This window comes from Rhinolophus sinicus, chromosome 5, assembly GCF_057876585.1.
Source record: "Rhinolophus sinicus isolate RSI-liver-muscle chromosome 5, RSI-T2T, whole genome shotgun sequence".
NCBI lineage: Eukaryota > Metazoa > Chordata > Mammalia > Chiroptera > Rhinolophidae > Rhinolophus > Rhinolophus sinicus.
In genome coordinates, this window is record NC_142505.1 from 38,766,529 (window position 1) to 38,789,371 (window position 22,843).

At 44.6% G+C, this 22,843-nt stretch overlaps 1 protein-coding gene across 1 annotated transcript; it reads left to right on the forward strand.

Annotated features, from left to right (window-relative positions):
* Window positions 1–1,919: 1,919 nt before the first annotated feature.
* TRIM42 (tripartite motif containing 42) lies at window positions 1,920–22,843 on the forward strand. Its single transcript, XM_019747355.3, has 5 exons — window positions 1,920–2,260; window positions 6,103–6,803; window positions 11,221–12,044; window positions 15,068–15,292; window positions 22,757–22,843. Exons 1-5 carry the CDS (start codon window positions 1,920–1,922, stop codon window positions 22,841–22,843), a joined length of 2,178 nt encoding a protein of 725 aa, XP_019602914.3.

Consider the following 22,843-nt stretch of genomic DNA (forward strand, 5'->3'; position numbering starts at 1 on the left):
GCATATTATACGCACATTTCTACATCTGGCTTTTTGCACTCAATAATATATTGTAGAAATCGTTTTGAAACAGTCAACGGAAGTCTTTCACATTCTTTTACATAGTTGCATACACACCATTGTGTGGATTACTTTAGCTTATTTGATAGTTACAAAAGTCCACATATAATTATATATGATTCCATGTATATGAAATGTCCAGAATAAGCAAATACATTGATAATAGAAAGTAGTTTAATGGTTGCCAGGGGCTGCAGGGAATACAAGGTGTCTTTTTGGGGTGATGAAAATTTTCTAGAATTAGATGGTGGTGATAGTTGCCCAATCTTGTGAATATACTTAAAACCATTGAATTTTTCAACTTAAGACCATTGAATTTTTCAACTTAAATGGTGAATTTAATAGTAAATGAATTACATCGCAATAAATATTTAAAAATAAAAAGACAAGAGGGAGGCTTGCACAGATCAATGATGAAAATGTATTTAAATTCAGGAGTGTTTTAAACTCTGTGCATGGAGAATAGAGAGAAACATTGATAAAAGGAAGTTTAGGAAAACACGACAGGGGAAGTATCTCCCATATATTGTTTGTATCAGTATAAACAGGCACATTCCAGTAAGCAGTTTAGTAGTATCTATCCAAAAAACTAAAACACATGCCCTATGAGCCAGGATTTTCATTTGTGGGAATCTAAAATCCATGTGTGGCTGGCACAGTTAGCACTCAGTGAATGCTCTTCCGATTATAAAGGTGATAATCATAGGGAGAGATAATAAATTATGCAATAAACTCCTACAGCCAATTCAGCTCTCACTTCTGCTTCTTTTTGGAAAAATAATAAGACAGTGTTTATACCACAGGGTGGTATGACCATGAAATTTCTGTTCTTTTAATCTTTGCAAGCTGCATAAATTGGAAAGAAAATTCTCCCCTAATATGCTCCAAGGTCATGCTAGAGATACTGCATGTATACTAAAAGAAAAGTTAAAATTTCTCATGTAGAGTTCCGACCTCTTGTAAAAAAGATATATGAGATGGGAAGGGATGGGGGGGGTGGTTAGGGGATAGCTTGAGCCTCGGCTAAACCCCAAGAAGCTGCAAAAAAGCCAAGAAATATTCAGGGTGACTTAATGCATGAAGCCTCATGAACATCATCAGATTTGAAATGAAAAACCTTGAAAACCTTTGAGAAATTTGAAAAAAGAAAAAAGAAAAGAAAATCATCAATGCAGCAACTGACAAACTCAATGACTACTGAAAGAAGTGCCTAAGTGAACCAATATCTTTTTTTCTTTAATTCTTTCTCCAAATGGTGATGACCTTAAATGTGGCATTGCTATTATTTGTAAATGCTGTGCTTTGCCTATCAAATAAAGAGTTCTATGAACGCAGAAAAAGCCCAAGGAGACGAACATCATGTCAGCCTACTTTTCAATTAATCATATCCAGGCCTTGAGGCCTATAAAGACATAGCCTCAAGTCAACTCGCCCAAGTTGCAGGGAAAGCAGAGAGAAATAGCTTCTGCAGTCCACCCCATAACTCAAAAAGTGACAGGTGACAGCTAACCCTTCAGGATGCTCATTGCCTTACCGTTCCTTGGAGCTGGTCCTAAGGAAGCACGGTGTGCCCCCCAGCGCACCTGCCACTAGCCCCCAGAGCTCACCCTCCCAGATATGGGATAGAGATATGCTGGGGAGACAGGGATTGTGACATAAGCAAATGGCCTCAGGCCCATATATGTAAATGCCAGCCCATGAACTTCCTAGTAGGGACACCGCCTGCGAAGGCCTCATAACAGCCAACCTCTTGCAACCTCCAAGCTGACGGCCCCGTCGCGGGGAAGAGGAACCCCGCCGCAGGAGAACTAACAGCAGGATTCTGGTGGAAGAGGGCAGGTGACCGTCATGACCGAGCCATGGAGACTGCCATGTGTGTCTGCTCTCCGTGTTGCACGTGGCAGAGATGCTGCCCACGGCTGTGCTCCTGTCTGTGCTGCAAGTTCCTGTTCACGTCGGAGCGGAACTGCACCTGCTTTCCCTGCCCTTACAAAGATGAGCGCAACTGCCAGTTCTGCCACTGCACCTGCTCCGAGAACCCCAACTGCCACTGGTGCTGCTGCTCGTGGGCCAATGACCCGAACTGCAAGTGCTGCTGCACGACCAGCAGCAACATCAAGTGCTACTACTACGAGAGCCGCTGCTGCCGCAATGCCACCATCACCTTCCAAAGGGGCCGCCTGAGGAGCATCAGTACCTCGTAAGTGCCGGGCCCCGAGGTGGGCCACACTGGCTCAGGAACACGGGGGGCTCCCTGCCAGCGGTGTGAATGAGCGCTGTGCTCTCCTGAGCCTCAGCTCTCCCTGGTACAAAACAGCCATAGCCAATGCTCAGCGCTTAAGCAACTTCCCTGGCATTGCCGGCATGGCCCCATGGCACCCTCCGCCCAGACCCACCCCACAAATGAGGACGCCTCAGAGAAGTTAAGTGGCCCAGGATCAGACAGACAGTCAGAAGCACCCAGGATTTGAACCCAGAGTCTGTGTGTTCTTAACTTTAAAAGGCTCTACTGCAAAACAGAGAGGAAAATCCCTGCCTTGATTCAGTGGCATGAGAAGTAATGCATATACTATGTGATTTAAAAAATATAAATTGCTCTTCCTCCTCTGAACATTTGATACCTGCGACACTTACTGGACAAGCAATCACTTCCATGGGCCACTTTTGACCCCTATGGCCTACAGAAGGCCCCCAGAGAGCTGTGTACTCCTGCCAGCCTTCTCTTTGTTCCTATCCAGAGGTCATGGCACTGAGGGTTTCAGCCACTCTTTGGGAGCATTCACCCTCTGCGTCAGGCATCAAATATCCTCTTCCTGCTCTGATCAAACCCGTCTTTCTATGTCACACATGAGAGGAGTCTGGAGTATGAGAGGCAGCCTCCTTAGAGGAGGACAGATCAAAGCTCAGTACTATGACAGGAGTTGGAGGCAGGTTTGAAGCCTCTCAGGATCAGAAAAGCAATTCTGTGAGCAAAGGCTAGTGAGTTCAGGTGAAGAATATGACCAAGCCATTTTGCAGTTCAGCACTTAGTAGATGCTTCATAACTGTTACTCTCCGCTCAGGGACCTCTCGTGGTCCTTGCGTGAACAGAGAACCCAGCAGTTCTGGACGCAGGCCCAGCAGTTCTGAGGTGTGGAAAGTCGCGTCCACACTCCCCTTGACTGCCCCATTTCCTGTGCATCCGCCAGGAGACTCACTGAGCCCATTTTAACACTTTGTATGTGGGCATTTTCCCGCCAAATCGCGTCGTAACGCGGGGCTTTTTTGACATTTTCTCGCCAAAATTAGACTTTCCGTAAAATATTCATATCTTTTGATCTATTTGATATTTTTCTATGAAACTTTCAGTGTTTTAGTTTAAAAAGAGGTCTCTATTTATTTACTTTGCAAAATTTTTGCCAGTTCCAACTAGAGACGATATGACGAGTTTACTCGTTTCCCACAAACAATGTTAACGGAGGACGGATGACATTGGTGCTTTGGGAAGATGCCTTAAGGCAGTAGCTCCCACACTTTGATTTGCATTGAAATCACCTGGGGATCCTTAAAAAGTACTGATAGCTGGCCCCCACCCCCAGACATTCTGATTTTATTGGTCTGGGATATAACCTGGGCATCAGAATTGTAAAAGCTTCCACCCCCCAACCCCAGTGATTCTAAAATGCAGAATGGCTTGCCAGGGGGGCATGGAGGGAAGTCGAGAGACTTGCCAGGTGATACAATGAGAACCTAGATACAAGGAGAACAGGCCTGGATATGGGAGAGGGAGAAAGCCATACAGAGGAGCAGAGGCCAGATATCTGAGCAAGAAGGCAAGGCCGCTGGGCTAGGTGATGATTCTGGCATGGAACCACGGCCACTGAATGCCCAAGTCTAAGCCTGAGGCTTGGAAAAAGTGGTCAGTGATGCTCTTGCAAGTGTCAGGAGGTTGGTCCTGGGGGCCCTGAGGCTTATCTTCCAGATGACTTTTCTCCTGGTTTCTGAACTACTGCCTGCCCTGTTCCCCGGTAATACTTCCCACTCAGCACCTTGCTCATCCTGCCTGACTCTGGTCTCATTCACCCCTCTCTGCCTTACTCATCTCTTTTTCTCACTTCCTTTTTCACCTTCACCCCAGCTCCCTGGGCCATTAACACCTGTCTCTTAGCTCTGCCCTCTCTTTCTCTTCCTCTAATACCACCTTCCCGCCCTTCTTCTGATTTCTCATATTGTCTCCCTTCACGTTACACCGTGATCCTGAGAGCCCTACCTTATCAAACTAGAAAGGTCCATCCAGTACCACATGTACAGTGGGCTTGTACCTCCCAGCAGGCAGAGAGGGAACCAGGCTGAGAACATTGTGGGTGGCAGGCCTGGAGCCCAGCATCCAAATCCTACGGGATGAGCTTTCCAGGTGCCTGAGTCTCCACAAGGGGCACGCTCTGCTCCAGCACACTTGGGAAGCATCTCTGACTGTCCGAGCTCTGAGACACAGGTCCCTGACCAAGGGAATGGGGAAGGAGACAGGGGCACATAGGGACCACAAGAAGACAAAACCAGAAGCGAACACAGCCACAATGTCAAGATCAATCCAAACATTGCTCATCTGAACAGAGGCAAAGAGACAGGAAGAGTCACAACGGTGTGTATGTTGACACCTCCATCCCCACAGCTAATTCATTTATTTTCATAAACGCTTTTGTCCCAATTGTAGCTTCTTGGAACATGCACTTAAGTTTTACAAGTGTGCTTTTGCTTTGTCCATAGTTCTTACGACACATGAAAGCAGCCTCAGATGTCAGACAAAGCACACGTATACACCCCCACAAACAGTGGGAGCACACACTTTTCATGCTTTTGACCACTGCTTTTCCTCTACTGTGGACATCAGCTGGCTAATAGTAGAGGGTAGTAATTACAGTGGCCACATCTATGGGATGCTTACTAGGTACCAGCAGTTAAGGACTTAGCTTGTAAAATTCTTGGGAAAGGAGTATTGTGAGCCCAGATTTATAGATGAGGAAACTAAGAATGAAAGAGGTTAAGAAACTCATCTCAAAGGTGCAACTCTACAGTGGTGCGTTCCATCACGTGCAATCTGCCCTTAACTCTTACTGGTCTGGTGGTGAGACGCATAGGTTTTAGGCTTGGCTCAGGGACTGACCTCCTGGTGTCCCATCCTCTTCTCTGGTCCATCCTACACTAATAATAATGATGTCAATACCCTCCAGGCAAAACCCACCAGGAACACACCGATAGTTGGATGAGACTGGATCTATTGCCTCATTGCAATAAGTGAGAACATACGCCAGGGTTAAGTGTGAGGTGTCTCGGTAAGAAGGCGTCAATAGATTGTTATAGGATTTAGGCTCATGTCAGGGGAGGATGGGGGGAAAAGCCTCCTGTTGGGTATCTTAATAAATCTTGTCTAGAAGGTGGGAACAGAGGGAGACTAATGCTGCAGTTGGTGCAAAAGAAGCAGTCCCTCCCAGTAACCAGGAGAGGGGCTGTTTGGTCATTTGTGTGGTTTGAACAATGTTCTTGCTTTTGTCTGAGTTCAGAGATGATAAAGTGGTCTTGTTTCTGCTTTGCTCCATCCTAGTCACAGAATGGCCTTGTCTGCTGTTCGTGTTCTATGATATTACTGTGGCCAGCAGCACCCCCCAAGGCCCAGCTGATAGTGCCAGGCCACTCTCGGCTGCTTTTCTCTTGCTCAAAGATAACAAGCAGTTGTACAACACAGACTGGGTTCCAGGGACTGCTCTAAGGCCTTGCAGGTATTAAAGTCACTTGTGAGCCTCTCAAGAAGCTCTCCAATGTGGGTAGTAATTTTATAATGAGGAAACAGGCAGAGAGAGGTTAATTAATTTACCTGAGGTCACCCAGCTAAAAGATAGAGGAGACGGGTTTAGAACCCAGGCGCCCTGGCACCGAGCCCACGCTCCTTCACCATCACATGCGACCGCCTCTCAGTGGCCCTACGCTTCCTTCCGAGGCTGAGAAATGGAGCGAGCTCTGGAGCCTGTGTTCTGAAGCCCTCCCTGTGTTTGTGTCTCCTTTCAGCTCCAAGACCGCCCTGCGCATCGGGGGGAGCAGCGACACCCAGGTGGGTGAGGTGAAGACAATGGCAGCGAGCAGCCACCTCGTGGACCACCTCTTGTGCCCCATGTGCAGCCGGCTGCGCCTGCACTCGTTCATGCTGCCCTGCAACCACAGCCTGTGCGAGAGGTGCCTGCGGCAGCTGCAAAAGCACGCCGAGGTCACCGAGAATTTCTTCATCCTCATCTGCCCGGTGTGTGACCGCTCGCACTGCATGCCTTACAGCCACAAGATGCAGCTGCCGGAGAACTACCTGCGCGGGCGCCTCACCAAGCGCTACATGCAGGAGCGCGGCTACCTGAAGTGGCGCTTCGACCGCTCCTCGGGGCCCATCCACTGCCAGGTCTGCCGCAACCGGCGCATCGCCTACAAGCGCTGCATCACCTGCCGCCTCAACCTGTGCAACGACTGCCTCAAGACCTTCCACTCCGACGTAACCATGCAGGACCACGTCTTCGTGGACACCAGCACCGAGGACCAAGACGAGAAAGTTTGCATTCAGCACCCGACCAGCCGCATCACCGAGTACTGCCGCAACGACAACCAGTTGCTCTGTACCTTCTGCAAGACCTCGTTCCACAACGGCCACGACACCATCAGCCTCATCGACGCCAGCTCCGAGAGGGCCGCCGCACTCTTCAGCGCCATCGCCAAGTTCAAAGCAGGTCCTGGTCCCCTTCTCTCCCCTCCAGAATAACTCCCAGTTCAGGAGCGGATGGGGCAGGTGGCGAGGGTCCTTCTGGGTAGTGAGAGCCTTACCTCCACCTGGTGGAGCTACAGTGGAAGTGCTGGGCAGCCCTGAGCCCTTAGGCTACAAATCACTGGCCTGGTGTCCACACCTGGCAACTGCTATCAGCCACTTCACCTCCCTGTGCCTTGGTTTTCTCATCTATAAAATGGGGATAATAGTAGTAACTCTCTCCTTGGGTGACTGTGAGGATTAAATGAGTTAGTCTGTGAGAAGCATGCAAAAAAACTACCTGGCACATCAGGAGTCCATCAAGATTCTATCATCTTAGTCATAATCTTCAGGACCTTGGGCCTCGTTTTCCCTTTTGGAAAATGGAGAGTTTGATCCGATAGGATCTTGAAGTTGGGTGAGCCTTTCGAAAGTGTTCTGTCACTAAAGTGGGATTTCTCCAGTACTTACCCAATTTTTTTTTTTTTTGGGGGGGGGGAGAATTAAGTCCTTATTGAGAATTACGTCAATTTAAAATTTTCCCCAACAGATTTTCCCCAAAACTTGCAAACAGCAAAGTAAATGAATGCGTGGTAAGCACATAATAACAGGACAACTCAGAAATAGCCAATAGTGTTCTGATCAACAGCTTGTTTTACCTCTGCATGACTGCTCATGGTTATTTTATATTGGCTACATATAATAGTTTTAGTTTCGATCAGGGAAATTGACCCTCGTTCCCATGAATCCTAGTTCAACAATATTTATGGGGTTTGGCAAAGAGCCTCATCATTTCCGGGTGTGCATCCACCTGATGAAACCTGAGGAGCTCAGGGATCCTTTCGGGGCCCTTTGCCCTAAAAATAGCTCCCTTGTTAGAGGCCTACTTTACCCAGGCCTCCTAGAAGAATTATGTCTACTCTTCTCAACACTATAGTACAGGCATTAAAATTCCCTCCATGGATAAGACAAGGAGGGTTCCAAGAAGTAATTGGCACAAGCCAGCCAGTAAAAGACAGACCCACTGTATCTGATTCCAACACCCACAATATTCATGTAATAACCTACTCTGTGCTAAACAGCGACCAGATTCTAAATACAGATTGAAAAACACCAGCAACCACCACCACTACCACCACCTCTGGTCTATTTCCTTAAGGAATAGTCTATAGTCAAGTGACAAAATGCAGCAGATCAACCCAGCCCTTTCCCTTTGTCAGATTTTGCAGTGTCCCTGGTGTAAACACGCCTGAAAATAGGAGAGGGAAGCCGTTTTCCTCTGAGCTGCACAGAAAGTTCCCATTAGACAGAGGTGGGTCTGAGATGAACTTTGCTAAGTACGTCTCCCAGTACCGCTCACCAGCATGAATATTTCAGGAATGCCTTGATTTCTCCATTGCCCCATACCTGGAAACATTGTTTGCCAAGTGACATTTATTCAGTTTTGCAACCATCACCAGGGAACCTTTTATATGAAAGAAACCCTACAGGAGCCACGTTGCAAGCAAATGGATGGCCCCTTTGGTGCCTAGAGGGTTTTCTCAAGGTGGGACTCACTGGCTGGGCAAGCTGGATTCTCTGGGGCTCAGCCTGCACAAGGGGCTACTGCTACCTGCTGTGACCCCTGCGCAACCGTAAGAAGCCTGGGCATTTAGCACAGGAGAAACCTACGATAGTTTCCTCAGAGAACACGACACCTAAACATCAGACCTGGAAGTCCAAGTCACGGTACGGGCACACCAGTACAAACGCCAGAGAGCCCCGCAGTTGCAAAGGGGGCAGGAGGCACCGGCATGGCTTATCCATTCAGATATAGGTCAAGAATTTAGCCTGTCCATATTTACTAAGGGAGCAAAAAAAGAAAAATTTAACCAGGGTTCAAACTCGCTCTTAAGAATTCAATTCACTTTCTGCATTTTAAACAGATTGCCAAGTAACTCAAAAGCTTGTGATCTGAGAACACAATTTGAGACACTCTGGGCCCTGGAGAGAAGATCTGGTTTATGTTACGTGTTCAGCGCTGTGGTGTCAACCCCAGCTGTGCACTGCACTGCCTGGAGAGCTTTCTAACTAGGCCCAGAAGCAGTGGTGTCACCTGGCAGCTTGGCAGACATGAAGAACCTCAGGCCCCACCCCATCCCGACTCCATGGGAATCTTCATTTTAACAAGATCCCAGAAGATTCCCTGGATGAGTGCTAAACCTAGCTGCAAACTGCCTCACCTGAATTCCTGAGCTCCAACTCAGGCCAATTCAGAATCTAAGCAGGCGAGGCCAACAGAAGAGTGTTTTTTAAAGTTTCCCAGAGGATTCTGGTGCTCACAGAGGGCTGAGAACCACAGCAGAGCAATTAAGAACATAGGCTTTGGAGTCAGACAATTAGAATTAGAGACAGATCCTGGTTTCTCCCATTTACTTGCTGTGTGACACTGGACAGTCACTTAACCTCTCTGACCCTTAGTTTCCTCATCTATAAATAAGAACAATATCTTCCTTATAGAAAGATATGTTTCATATATGGGCATGATCCATAATATGTATAATGTATGAATCTGGTCTGTAATAAATGTTTCATAAATAATAGCTACTTTTAAGTATATTGCCTGAAAGGGACCTTGATTTGACTTTGCTCTAAGACCAGCTCTTGCAAAGATATTGTATTTGTAAGGGGTAGGGAGTGCTTCTGGCCTCTTCTGTCTTTTCTCTTCTCCTGGGGCTGCCTATTTCCCCTCACCTAAGAAACTTTTATCCTGACTATCAGGACTTTGCTCTACTGAAGCTTAACTAACCCCTAATAATGCAAAACATTTCCTATCCAAGTATCTTTGACAATGAGTAACTACTGAATAGTCAAAGAATCTAAAGCATAAAGTGGAATTTCAGCTGCTATAGGTCACAGCAGCGCTTGCATTTGGGGAGGGCAGGGGGCCCTTCTCAGTACCACTGCAACCACACCCTAATAGTTGCCTGTTCAGCCCCCAACTGCATCACTTCCTTATCCCCTCTGAGCCAGTGTAAGGGAGGAGGTGGGGAAAGGAAATGGGGGCTTCAGAAAGTAGGCCAGAGAGTGACACTGCTGATAGTTACCCCAAAGATGTTAGAAAATGGGACAAAATGGCATTCACTCAATAAACAAACACCTTTCAATCACCTCTGCACACGCAGGTCACAGGGGTTACCAACACACCGTGGACCCTGTTCTTACGACAGAATGCTAGGGTTTCTCTTACTCAAATGCTCATCATTGTTACAATGACCACCACCCACAGAGGTCCAGCTTACTGTGGACCCAGGTCTATGTTAAAAACCAAGTACAATACAGACTTGGTTACCCCAACTCCTGAGTAAAATTTGGTGAGGACAGCAGCCCATCAATTCACTGCACAGTTGGCCTTTCCTGAGGAGGAACTTACTTTAGAATAGTCCACAGAAGGCTGCCGTGTTTTCAGATTGCTGCCTAATGCCTACATCCCCATAAAGCCAACAAAGATGCCCATTTCGCAGATAGAGACGTGCTACATGCTCCCCCATCACAGTGTCCTCTGCGTTGCAGTATCGTGGGATGTATGAGTGTTCTGAGCATCAGTACCCTCTCATATTCATCTCTGTATCCCTACCACCTAGAAAGGCATGTGTCGTGGAACAGGTAGGTGTCCAGTCAGTGTTTACTGAATGACTGAGTGAACTTAAATCCAAATACCATGTGAGAAGATGCAGGACTAATTGGGTTCTCCTTGAAGTGTAACAGCAGACCTGTTATTGAAAGGAAGTAGGAGAAAAGACAAGAGAGGGGGGGGCCCAGCTGAACCTGAAAGAGTAGAGTCCCCCGGCTGAGAACAGGGGGCGTGAAAGAGTAGCCACAGTGAAGGAAAACAGTGCTGATTTGCCACTGTTGGTGAGGGCTGGGTTTTTGGTGAATGAGGCATGGCATTTAGAAGTAATTTCATCAGAAATTTAGTTCTTTCTCCTACCCCTGCAAAGCTTCGTTTTCACAAAGCTTTGTGACATCACATTGTGACATCACATCTTCTCAAGTGCAATTTGCTGACAAGTGAAGTCTGGTGAAAACAATATCAAGGGTGGCCTTGAACTTTCAACTTCAGACCCAAGGCCACAAGGATTACTGTTATATAAGATAGAAGTATGCCAGGGAAGGATGGCTGTTGTATCTGAGGGAAGTATTACAGAAGGAGGAAGAGAGGGGTGCACTGAGGGAGGCCAGCGCCTTTCATGAACCGCTTTAGGAAATGCATTCTAGCCTGTTGCAGCCCAGCTACAAGTGCCTCTCCTCCCTCTGCACCCACTTCCTTGGAGTCCAAGATAATTTGCTCCAGTTTACTATTGCCTTTCACATATGGGGAGATGAAACTGTTAACTGAAGTAACTAACGTGGTTGTTTTGCAGTCCGATATGAAATTGATAACGACCTAATGGAATTCAACATTTTAAAGAACAGCTTTAAAGCTGACAAGGAGGTAAAGCGAAAAGAGATCAGAAATGGGTTTCTCAAGCTGCGTAGCATCCTACAGGAAAAAGAGAAATTGATCATGGAACAGATAGAGAACCTAGAAGTGTCCAGGCAGAAGGAGATTGAAAAATACGTGTACGTCACATCCACGAAAGTGAATGAAATGGACGGCCTGATTGCCTACTCCAAGGAGGCACTGAAGGAGACAGGCCAGGTGGCGTTCCTGCAGTCTGCCAAGATTCTGGTGGAACAGATCGAGGATGGCATCCAGAGCACCTACAGGCCCGACCCACAGCTCCGGCTACACTCCTTGCACTGCATGCCCTTGGACTTCGCAGAGCTCTCCAGTGCCATCCATGAGCTCTTCCCCACGGGACCCAAGAAGGTCTGCTCCTCAGAGGACTCCTTGCCTGCCCCTTATCCCATGCACCCAGAAATGATGACTGCCAGAAAGGTCACTTTCAGCACCCACAGCTTCGGCAACCATGAGGTATACCAGCGAAGCTCCTCCTTGTTTTCCTTCAATACCACCGGCAGCGAGAAGGCCAAGATGGGCCTAGAGGCCTGTGGGCGAGCCCAATCGGCCACACCTGCCAAACCCACAGACGGCCTCTACACCTACTGGAGCACAGGGGCAGAAAGCCAACCGGTGAAGAACAGCAGCAGCTTCCACAACTGGTACTCATTCAACGATGGCTCTGTGAAGACTCCAGGCCCAATCGTTATCTACCAGACTCTGGTGTATCCCAGAGCTGCCAAGGTAAGAAAGGCCCTGGGTCCCGTGGGTAGGTGGGAAGGTGTGGGCTATGGAATGGAGGTGGGTAGTCAGGAAAGGTTGCATTTATGGCTTTGACCTGTAGGCTCTGGTCACTCAGATTTGCTCCTTTGCTCTTGGTGGTCAGCCCATTCAAAAGGGAGAAATTCTTGCCATCTTAAGTAGCCCAAGACTGGCTTAAAGCAAATAATGTATTTAACTCATAGGCAGAAATACATCTGAAATTAACCTCACTTCAAAGGTAGCTTCTCTAAAAGAGAACCCAATTTGGGAACCAAAGTAATTTTAAGAGACGGCTTGGAAAGTGTAATATTATTTCCCAAGAAGAAAGCCTGGAGTAGGAGAGAGAGCACAGAAATTGGAATTAGAAATGCAGGTTCCATTATCTATGGACTATGATTCCTCTAAATTGCTACCTTTCCTAAAGAGAGTATCCAGAGTCTTCATAATTTAGAAAGATTGGAAGGATAATCCCCAGTGGAATTCCAATTCTTGTCTCCTGAGATTTAACTTTCTGTGGGGGAGGGGGCTGAACCTGTCACAGATCTCTACCTGCCAACACCTGGCTTCAAGGGACCTGACTCCTCCTCACCCTCTCGGCCTAACACAGACAAATAGCTTCTCCCTTAACATTCCTTTCAAATCCAACTAACCCTAAATTGAGCTCTTAATAGAATACTTTATTCAAATTCAGGGAGAAGAAAGATTAACACGCAACTAGATATTCTATTAAAGCATATCTTGCCTCCTCTTGGGGTTCCCTAAGGGGACATCTCCCAGGCCAGCTACGACCTGCTTCCATGTGGCAGAGCCCATCTTTTGCCCCCATAACCTGAGAATACTCCCAAACACGTTTAGCATCCTTGAAGTCTAACCCAGGAGTGCTCAAATGTGCACCTGGGGATCTCGTTTGGCTGCAGGTTTTGTTTTAATGGGTCTCAGTGGGATGTAAGATTCTGTTTCTAACTAACTTCCAGGTGTTGCCACTACTGCCTGTCTGCGATACACACTTCAGTATCAAGAGTCTGGAAACAAGGAAATGAAAGCCAGACACTGACCAAGCTTTACTTTTCCATTCTCCTGGGACGTAGTCTGTTTGGGCGTCTATGGCTGACACCAAGAATTACCTTATGTTGCAACATAGAACATGCCCTCCCATGGGCCATTAGATGCAGCAAAGTATCTGTGCCCTTCACATGAGGCACCCACAACTGAGCAGCTGAACCTACATTTCCAAATGACACTAGATCAACAAAGCCTGTGGTATATGTGACGATAGCTCAGGGGTGGCATTAGGTCTCATCTCCATGCAACGTAGACCTTTCGGGAGGCTGGCAGGATCTCGCTCTAGAGGGGAAGGACTGGGGTGTCAGCTCTTCACTTGGGCTTGGCGAACAGTCACCCTATGCCTCCAATGAGTGGCCCCTGGTAGAGCTCCAGCAAAAAGCCTACACAGGAAAACCTAGTCAAGTCACTGACTGTCAAGAGAGGACACCTAAACTTACTTCCAGACAGTGGTATTTGATGTAAAATAGCCTTGGTCCCTATTATGGGATCATGGAATGCCACTCACACAGAAATCATAGCATTCAGTAATGCAGAAGATGAAATCTGTGTTGACATCAAGTGACAGTTGACTAAGAGTCCCTTGTAGGCTTTTGGCATACAAAATATTCTTATAGTTGGAATTATACCTTGTCTGTATGTAGCTTAATAATCCTAAAGAGTTTTTTTTTTAAATAAAAACTCAATTTTATTTCTAGAAATCTCACCCAAGGAAATGATGAAAACTTCAGATAAAGATTCATACCCAAAAGTGTTCATTGTACCTTTATTTATTAAAGTATAATTAGAAACAACCTATATATTCAACTATAAAAGGAGTAAATCATTTATGGGGCAGTTATTAAAATGGTACTTTACTGAATTTTTAATGCTATAGGGAAATGTACAATACATAATAAGTAAAAGAAAGCAGGAATCAAAGCAATATAATCCAAGTTACTATATGCGCTCTTGTGTATTCCAAAATTGGAAAGAAATTATAATAAATTATTAACTGAATTGTGGGATTGTAAGTGATGGTTATCATCTTCCCTTATCCCACACTTTATCTGTATTTCCCAAGTATTTTACAGCAAGAATGTTTGTTTTGATAATCAGAAAAAAAATTAATATTTATTAAGTTATAGAAATAAAAAGTTTTAAAAGTAAATATATAAAAATTATAATTATACAAATTCATAAAAATTTGAAAATTTATATATAAGAATTATAAATTAATTTTATAAACATAACGTTTCAATTTATCAAAATTTAAATTAAGCATGCAATATCTATTTAAAATACAATTATGCAATATTTATATGTCAGATACAATCTGCCAATTGATACTTGTTCATATACCTCTTCCCAAGAGCTGATATTTTATGTTTTGAGTATGAACATATATATTCTCCAGTACTTGAATAAGTCATCTCATCTCTCTGGGACTCTATTTTCTTGTATATAAAATAGAGGGTTGGAATATATATACCTTTCATCTTCTAGGATTCTGTGATTCCATTGGAATTTGCTAAATGTAATTTTTCTGAGCCTCAACTGTAAACTAGGATAATAAAATCTCCCCCCCACCTACGTGTGTTGTAAGGACTAAATGAGGCAGGCATGTCTGACACAGAATCTGACGCATACTAGGTGTTTAATATATGGCCGCGCCTCTGGTTAGTGGTGTCAGGGGGACAGTGGTCACCTCCATGATGACTGACAGTAACAGAATGCAGGGGAACAGTCTTCTGTTCTTGAAATGCAGTACAAGCATCATGTCAGGCCCCATCACAGAGTCTTTCAAGACTGTCGCACAAGGGCTAATTCAAAGTCCTCAGCAGCTAGACGGGATGGGTTCAGCTCCATCTCACCCCGCAGATAGTCAACGGCACAAATCTTTATGGGAAAGAGAGCTGAGAGGTGTGTAGCAGGACCACACCCACTTGTTCATTTCGTCACAGGTTTACTGGACATGCCCAACAGAAGACGTGGACGCTTTCGAGATGGAATTCTATGAACTCATTACTTCCCCTCCTAACAATGTGCGGACAGAGCTCTGTGGACAAATTCGGGACATAATGCAGCAGAGCCTGGAGCTGCACAACCTGACACCCAACACTGAGTATCTGTTTAAAGTCAGAGCCATCAACGATAGTGGTCCTGGGCAATGGAGTGACATCTGCAAGGTACCGTGCACGTTATTTCTCAGACGGATTTTGTTTTATAAGCTCTGGAGGCAGGTCTGTTAGAATGATCCTGAGATCACACAGCCCACCCTGTGAGTCCATCCCGATTGCTGGCTCTGGGGGTCATGTTCTGCTTCAGGAGCCCAGGACCCACATGCACTCCCTCCCCCTCTCCCAGAGGTCAGACATGTAAGAAGCAAGTGGGATGAGAATGTCAGCCGGGCTGCTCCTCCTGCTGTGTACCTGAGCCAATCACCCTGTCAGTCAGTTGTCCCAAGAGCCCTTCTTGGTGACACTCTTCTCTCCAGAGCCTGGAACACCCACAGCTGCTACCACGTTTTGCAGCATGTTCTTTTGGCCATGGATTTTTCCTTTAAGCTAATTCCATCTGCCTTCTCATTTTTAAAAAATTCCTCAAAAATGCCTTGCCCCTGAAGAGCACTCAGTGCTGTTTTTAATTATTTTTCCAATGTATCTTCTGTCATTTTTAGATGCTACAGCCAGGGATGGGGGTGGAAGGCTGAAGTATGTCGGCTTTCTTAAGGAGGTGTTTTGTCCTCCCTCTTAAACTCTAACTCTTTCAGAACAGAATTCGTGTCTAATTCCTCTTGCTTTCTCCCACAATGCTTACCACAGCACTGTGCATATAGCAGATCTTCATGGTTATTCAATGAATACATGAGTGAAAATGTGACCAAACAAATGAATGTATGAATGAATGTCTAAATTAAAGAGTGAAGAAATAAATTGATAAACAAAATTAATAATTACAAAGTACCAGATGATGCCTGAAAGCTCTTAAGTGTTTTATACAATCAGTCAAGAATAACATTCCCCCTGAAATTGTGTTTATGCGATTAATTTGCACTCCCTGTATGGGAAGGAAACTCATTGCAGTCCCTTTGCTTTTTAACACGATTTCTAAATGAGCAGAGCGCTAATTAATGAGGTTTTCTGGAAGCTTCATTTTTATCAGAGTCGCAGAGCTGCAATATAGATTTTTCCTTCAGAAGTAATTCTTCCTCCCTTTCTGTGAATATATTAGCATTCCAGGGGAATCACTGGTTTCCGTAACGTTTGTCAGGATTTGCATAAGTAAAGACTTCAATTGCAAATGAAAATAAGATGGTGTGTTTAAATGACATTTATAAAGCTTCATAAAAGTAATGACTTCAGCTCTTTCCTATAAAATCGAAATATTTTTCCTTTGGCATCAGTTTTGTGCAGGTAGTCCTGAAAGGTTTCATTTAAAATGATGTAATGAGGCAACAGAATCATTTCTGATCCAAAATGCAATATTTCTATCATATGTACTTTCGTAAAGGAAGTGAAATAACACCTTTTGTATTTGATTTTCATAGTCTGCGGCTTGTTGATTTTTTTAAGGGATCTTATTTGAAGCATCATACATGAAGCGTGAAAATGAACACTAACATGTTTTAAAGGTCTCGCTTATCCAAGGCTACGTCTGTGTAAGACACTGTATATTCATTATCACTGGTCATCCCCCCATTCAAAAGGTGGGGAGTCATGGCCTCCATTTTACAGATGAGGAAAGTGAGGCTCAGAGAAACAAGCCTCATGTCTGGCCTCATGTAACTCAAAGGAGTTGAGTGGGAAGCTAGGTCTTATGGAAGGCAGGAGCTCTTTGTCCCCCTGCCCCGTCATCAGATGCAGGGTGGGCTCAGCCCTGGGCACCTGGCACCTCACTCTGGGAGAACGCTGTCAAAGCCGACATCAGTAAGCGCCAGTTGGTTTTTTGAGGGGCAAGATCCGACATTGGAAAGAACACTGGCCTTGGGCTGGTGTCCCTGGGGCCGAGCCCGAAAGCCAGCAGGCTCCAAGCTCTGTGACGACAGACAGCATGTTGGCCTGACTCACCCCGCTTGGTCCACAGTCCCCAGCTGACAGCCTCTAACATCCAAGACCCTAATTGGTATTTTTAAAAGATTGGAAAAATGTGTTTTCAGGCAAGTCATGTTCACTTTGGCCTAAGTTTCTCCCCCCACTCTTCTCTCGTCCTCAATGTACCTGCCGACCACCATTCCCATTTCTGAAGAAAGCCTCCTTACTTTGTCGCCATCTGACTTCCAATCTCAGCTAACTTCCAGGAAGTCTTCCTATGACATATCCCATTTGCCATCTGTGCACTGGTTTCCTATTGCTGCTGTAATAAATTCGTGGCCTAAGCAAAACAAATGTACTTATCACCTGACAATTCTAGCGATCAGAAATCCAAAATGGGTCTCACTGGGTAAAATCAAGGTGTCAGCGGGGCTGTGTTCCTTCTGGAGGCTTTCAGAAAACACTCTTTTCCTTGCCTTTTCCAGCTTCTAGCAGTTGCCCACAGTCCTTGGCTCATGGCCCTTTCCTCCAGTTTCAAAGCCAGCAATGTTAGGCTGAGTCCTTCTCACACTGCCATCTCTTGGATCTCTTCTGTCTCCCTCTTCCATTTTCAAGGATTCTTGTGATTACATTGGACCCACCGAATGATTCAGGATACTCTTCCTATCTTAAGGCCAGCTGACTAACCACCTAATTCCCCTTTGCCATGTAACATAACATATTCCCAGGTGCCCAGGATTGGGACATGGACATCTTTAGGGGGCCATTATTCTGCCTATCACAATCTACAAATCCAGTATTCCAGGTTACATCAGATTTGGAGGTAAAAATTGAAGCCCAACAGTAGTCACAAACTGGCACTGTTCTGGGTCTTTCCCTATAGCTCTTCAGGAAATGCACCAGACCTGCCCCCACCCATCCTCTCAAATTTCTTCTGTCTGTCCTGGGGACGCCCACCATCACCCCATATGCTCAGGAAGGAGGCTTGGTGGCTACCCTGAGTCTGCAGTGCTGTTTCCTTCCAGCTCAGGCTGCACTTAGGATGGCACTCCAGCCACAGAGCAGGGTCGCCTGGCCTTCCCGGGCATCTCACTTTGGTTTCGTGAAATCCCCTTGCTGGTTTATCTTCTGTCCCTACTGCACACCCTCTGCCTAGGCTGAGACGCACATCTTAGAGGTTGGGGTTGGAGGACAATCTGAGTGACTAACACTGTTTCACACTCAGAACTGCCCCAAACCTCCCCCACACCAAAGAGTCCTTGAGCCTTCACGTAAATAGAACCCAACTGGGGTTGCCCTGCAGATGGGTTTGAAGCCTGGAGTGAGTAAAATTGAGGCTAAAGCTAGACCTGTTGTTTTTAACCTCATACACAGAAGGTTGAATTAATCAGACACCTCAGTTCAATGGGCCATTATCAACAATGGCCCTTTTCCTGTTTATGTATTTATTCCCTTTGATGAACATTCCTCCCTAGACATCCACTCTAATATGTTTTATGTGTATCTTATTGCTTTTATGTGTCTTACATGATGTGTACTGTCTCAAATGTGTTATTAACTTACACGAATAGAATTGTGTTACATATCTTAACTGTGTTTCTTACCTTGTTTCCTTAAACCCTGTGTTTTCATGATCCTTTTTTGTTGCTATGCACATTCAGTCCCTTACTCCTAATGCTGCTTCATCCTTCACTATGTGCATTTGTTCACCACATTTTACCTGTCTACTCAGCCAGGATGGTCACCCCGGTGACCGCCACCAGTGCTAGAGTGGACAGCCTCTTTCATGACACCTTGTGGGTGGGATGGGGTGTGCGTTTGCCAGGGCTACCATATCAAAATGCCACAGATTGGGGGGCTTAACCAACAGAAACATATTGTCTCACAGTTATGGAGGCTGGAAGCCCAAGATCAAGGGGTTGGCAGGTCTGGTTTCTTCTGAGACCTCTCTCCTTGGCATGCAGACATCCGCCTTCTCCCTGTGTCCTCACGCGGCCTTTTCTCTGTGTGCGTGCACCTCTCACGTATCTCTGTGTGCCCACATTTTCTCTTCTTAGTAGGACACCACCAGCCAGAGCAGATTAGGGCCCCTATAATAAGCTCATCTCATTTTTAATCACCTCTTTAACAGCCATACCTACAAATACTGTCATATTCTGGGCTACTGGGGGTAGGACTACAACATACAAATTTTGGGAGGACATAATTCAGCCCTTACCAGATATATACCATGAGTGAAATTGTTGGGTCTTGGAGTACGTGCGCCTACTTGATTTAATTGCATGCATGCACACTTCCATACCGAATACATGAGGGCTCCTATATTCTAAGTCCCACCTACATTTGGCATGATCCAACTTTCTGCTATTTTGCTAGCCCAATAGGTATAAAGCGCTATCTCTTAGTGTTTTAAATTTATTTCATATGCTTATCAGTTTTCAGGATGTCCTCTTCTGTAGATAGACTGCTAATCTCCTTTGCCCATTTTTCTACTGCATTTTTCTTTTTCTAAGTGATTTACAGATGTCCTTATACAGCCAAGATCATGGTTTTAGACATTGCTAATATATTCTCCATTCTGACATTTGTTTAAAGTGAACTTTGTTCATAGCGTTCTTCATGAAATAGCAAAAATCTTCAATTTTGATGTGATCACTGTCATCAATTATTTTTTCTTTATGGTTTGCCCTTTAGAAATTTTGTTCAAAAAGTCCTTCCATAGGCTTAGATCACAAAGATAAAATTCCACATATTCTTTCATTAGCTTTACAGTTTCACCTTTCAAACTTAGAACTTTAATCTCTCCAGAGTCTGCCTTTGTAATTAGTGCTAGGTAGGGATGTACTTTTGGGGCCAGTTTTTCCAATATCATCTCCCAAGCGATGTCTTCTCCATTAGTACACAACAAAGGTGCCACTTTGATCTTATATTAAATTGCCATGTATTTAGGGGTGTGTCTTGAGCTCTCTATTGTATCCCATTGGTCTATTTGCCTGTTCTTGTGTGACTACCACACTAGTTTTATGGTTCTTTAACCTCTATGTGCCGCTGTCTGGATAATCTGCTAAGGTAAGTCTATCCATTACCTTTCTTTCTTTTCTAAGGTTTATTTAGCTAATCATGTATTCCTTCATATAAATTTTGTAGTAAGTTAACTGAATTTCTGGGGGAAAAAAAACAATAATAATCCAAATAGAACTTGATTAGAAAGGCACTGAGTCTCTCAATGAATCTGAAGACAATTGATGTTTTTGTAGCATGTCTGAATATTTATTCAACTCATCTTCTGTGTGCTTTACGAGGGTTTTTAAGCTCTTCGCATAGAGGCAGTACATGTTCTGGGTTAAATCAGGTAATTTACAGATTTTGTTGATATTATGAATGTTATTTTACATTTGATATTTTCTCATGTATTGTTAGTTTATAATAACAACTATTGGTGTTTGTAAGTGAATCTCGAGTCCAGCAATCTCAATAAAACAAGCAGAATCGATCAACAGATGGACTCTCTTTTTATCCTGAGAGCCCATCTGTCGATTGATTCTGCTTGTTTTTCTAGGCATATGATCCTATCGTTTATAAATAATGATAGTTCGATCTCTTTCCGTACAATCCTTTCTTTTACTTTCCTTATAGCTTTGGCCAGGACCATGGGACCTACAGAAAATGGAAGCCATGCTAGTTGATCTCATTGTCTTGTTCCTGATCTTAACATTTCTCCACTGAGCTATGATGACTTTTGATTTCGTGTTTGTGGTATAGAATCCGTATAAAGTTAAGGAAATTTCCTTCTATTTCCAAATTTCTGAGAGCTTATTCCACCTCATGAATTCTTTGTGTATGATTTGAGATAATTATATAATTTGTCTCCTTTAGACATTATGAAGTGAATTACATTGATTTTGTGATGTTAAACTCCACTTGCTTTCATTAAATAAACCCTATGTAATCATGATGTATTATTTTTAATATACTTGGTTTTAGTTAGCTCACATTTTATTTTTTTTTCCTTGCGTCTATGATTTCAAGTGAATTGGTCCTATCATGTTCTGCTTATACTGTTTTTATCTAGTTCTGGAATCAATATTTTACTAGCTTGATAAAATGAGCTAGGAAGCATTTGTTCTTCTCATATTTTCTAGAACAAATCTTCCTTAAAATTTTGGTAAAATTTGGGAAGCTGTCATTTTGGGTGGGGAAGGGGATGACAACTATCATTTCACCTTCTTTACTATCTCAAGTCCTGTTCTCCGTTCCCTCTGTCCTGTTTCATCTGATCCCCTTGTTCATAGACACAACCTCAACTCCCAGTGCTCCATTCAGATGTCACACACAGTCTTTATCTCTGGAGACCCTGACTCACTTTAAGGCAGAAACAAATCCCCTATTTTTTAATGAGTTAATTCCCAACCTCTCACACACTGTCATCCCTTCCTCATTGTCCCCTGATAGCTTTGTGTGTACGTCTTACATTATTTATATTTCCTTTATCAGGGATATCTCTATGTGCTATCTACATTGTTATCTGGCAATGGATAATCTAATGTCATGTATATGATATGAGCGTTACCTTGCATGAAGCCCTGTTTTCTCTAAAACTGAAAATAAATTTTGTAAAACTAGAGAACATAATCGTATAAGTATCTTCTCTTTTCTTTCCCTCTTCCTTTGAATACAAACATAAAATACAAAGTTAGAAGCTTTGTATATAGAAACTTTGTACTTTGTACAACCATTGCTCTTCACCATCCAAACCAAACTCCTCCCCCGTCTGTCCCACGAGTCCTGAGTCACCTAGACAGGGCCCATTGATTCAGTGGGCTGCCTCTCATCCGAGGATTTCAACCTCATGCCCTACATGCCTCTTCAGTAAATGTGTATTGTGAAGGAACAGGAATACTGCTAGAGCAGAGAGATGGAGAAACCCACCACCTTCAAGGTAAGACATGGAGATCCACGTCTAAGTTGAATTGGTGAGACTTTTAGGAGGGTCCTGATGCCTTTTTTAGGTAGCACTGACCATTTATTCACTGTGATCAAAGATAGTCTGAAGCATCAAAGAGAAACAATTGGCAGATTTACAAATTATGATTCTATTCACCTTTCATCCACTTTTCTAAGAACCTTCTCTATCGTAACCAATGTTGGAATTACAGAGATGAAGGGATGTCATACCCCAATCAAGGTGCTCACAGTCTGGTAAGAGAGTCAAACACACTTGCTGAAATTTATAAATGATAACAGCTGTGACAGAAGCAATTTCCAGGGGCTGAGGGAGGACCCAGAGGGCTACTCTATGGTGATGGCCATCTATGGTCAGTGCCCTAACACTGTCATCAGCTCTCAGTCATAGGAGATGCCTTAAAGGAAGGCGAACGTGGTCTACAAAATCCCAATCCCACTACATATTAGCTGTGGGACTTCAGAAAATCTACCCTATCCTTCTGAGCCTCAGTTTCTTCATCTATACAATGGGGTTGGTGGCACCTGCCTCATGTGGTTGTCATGAGTTGTCCATGAGATGATGTATATAGTATCTGGCATGTAGGAGGGGCCCAGTTCTTGGGAGCTGCTATTTCCCTTATAGCTGGTGCCATGGCTCTCTTCTTCTGATTGCAGGTGGTCACCCCAGATGGGCATGGGAAGAACCGAGCTAAGTGGGGCCTGCTGAAGAATATCCAGTCTGCCCTCCAGAAGCGCTTCTGA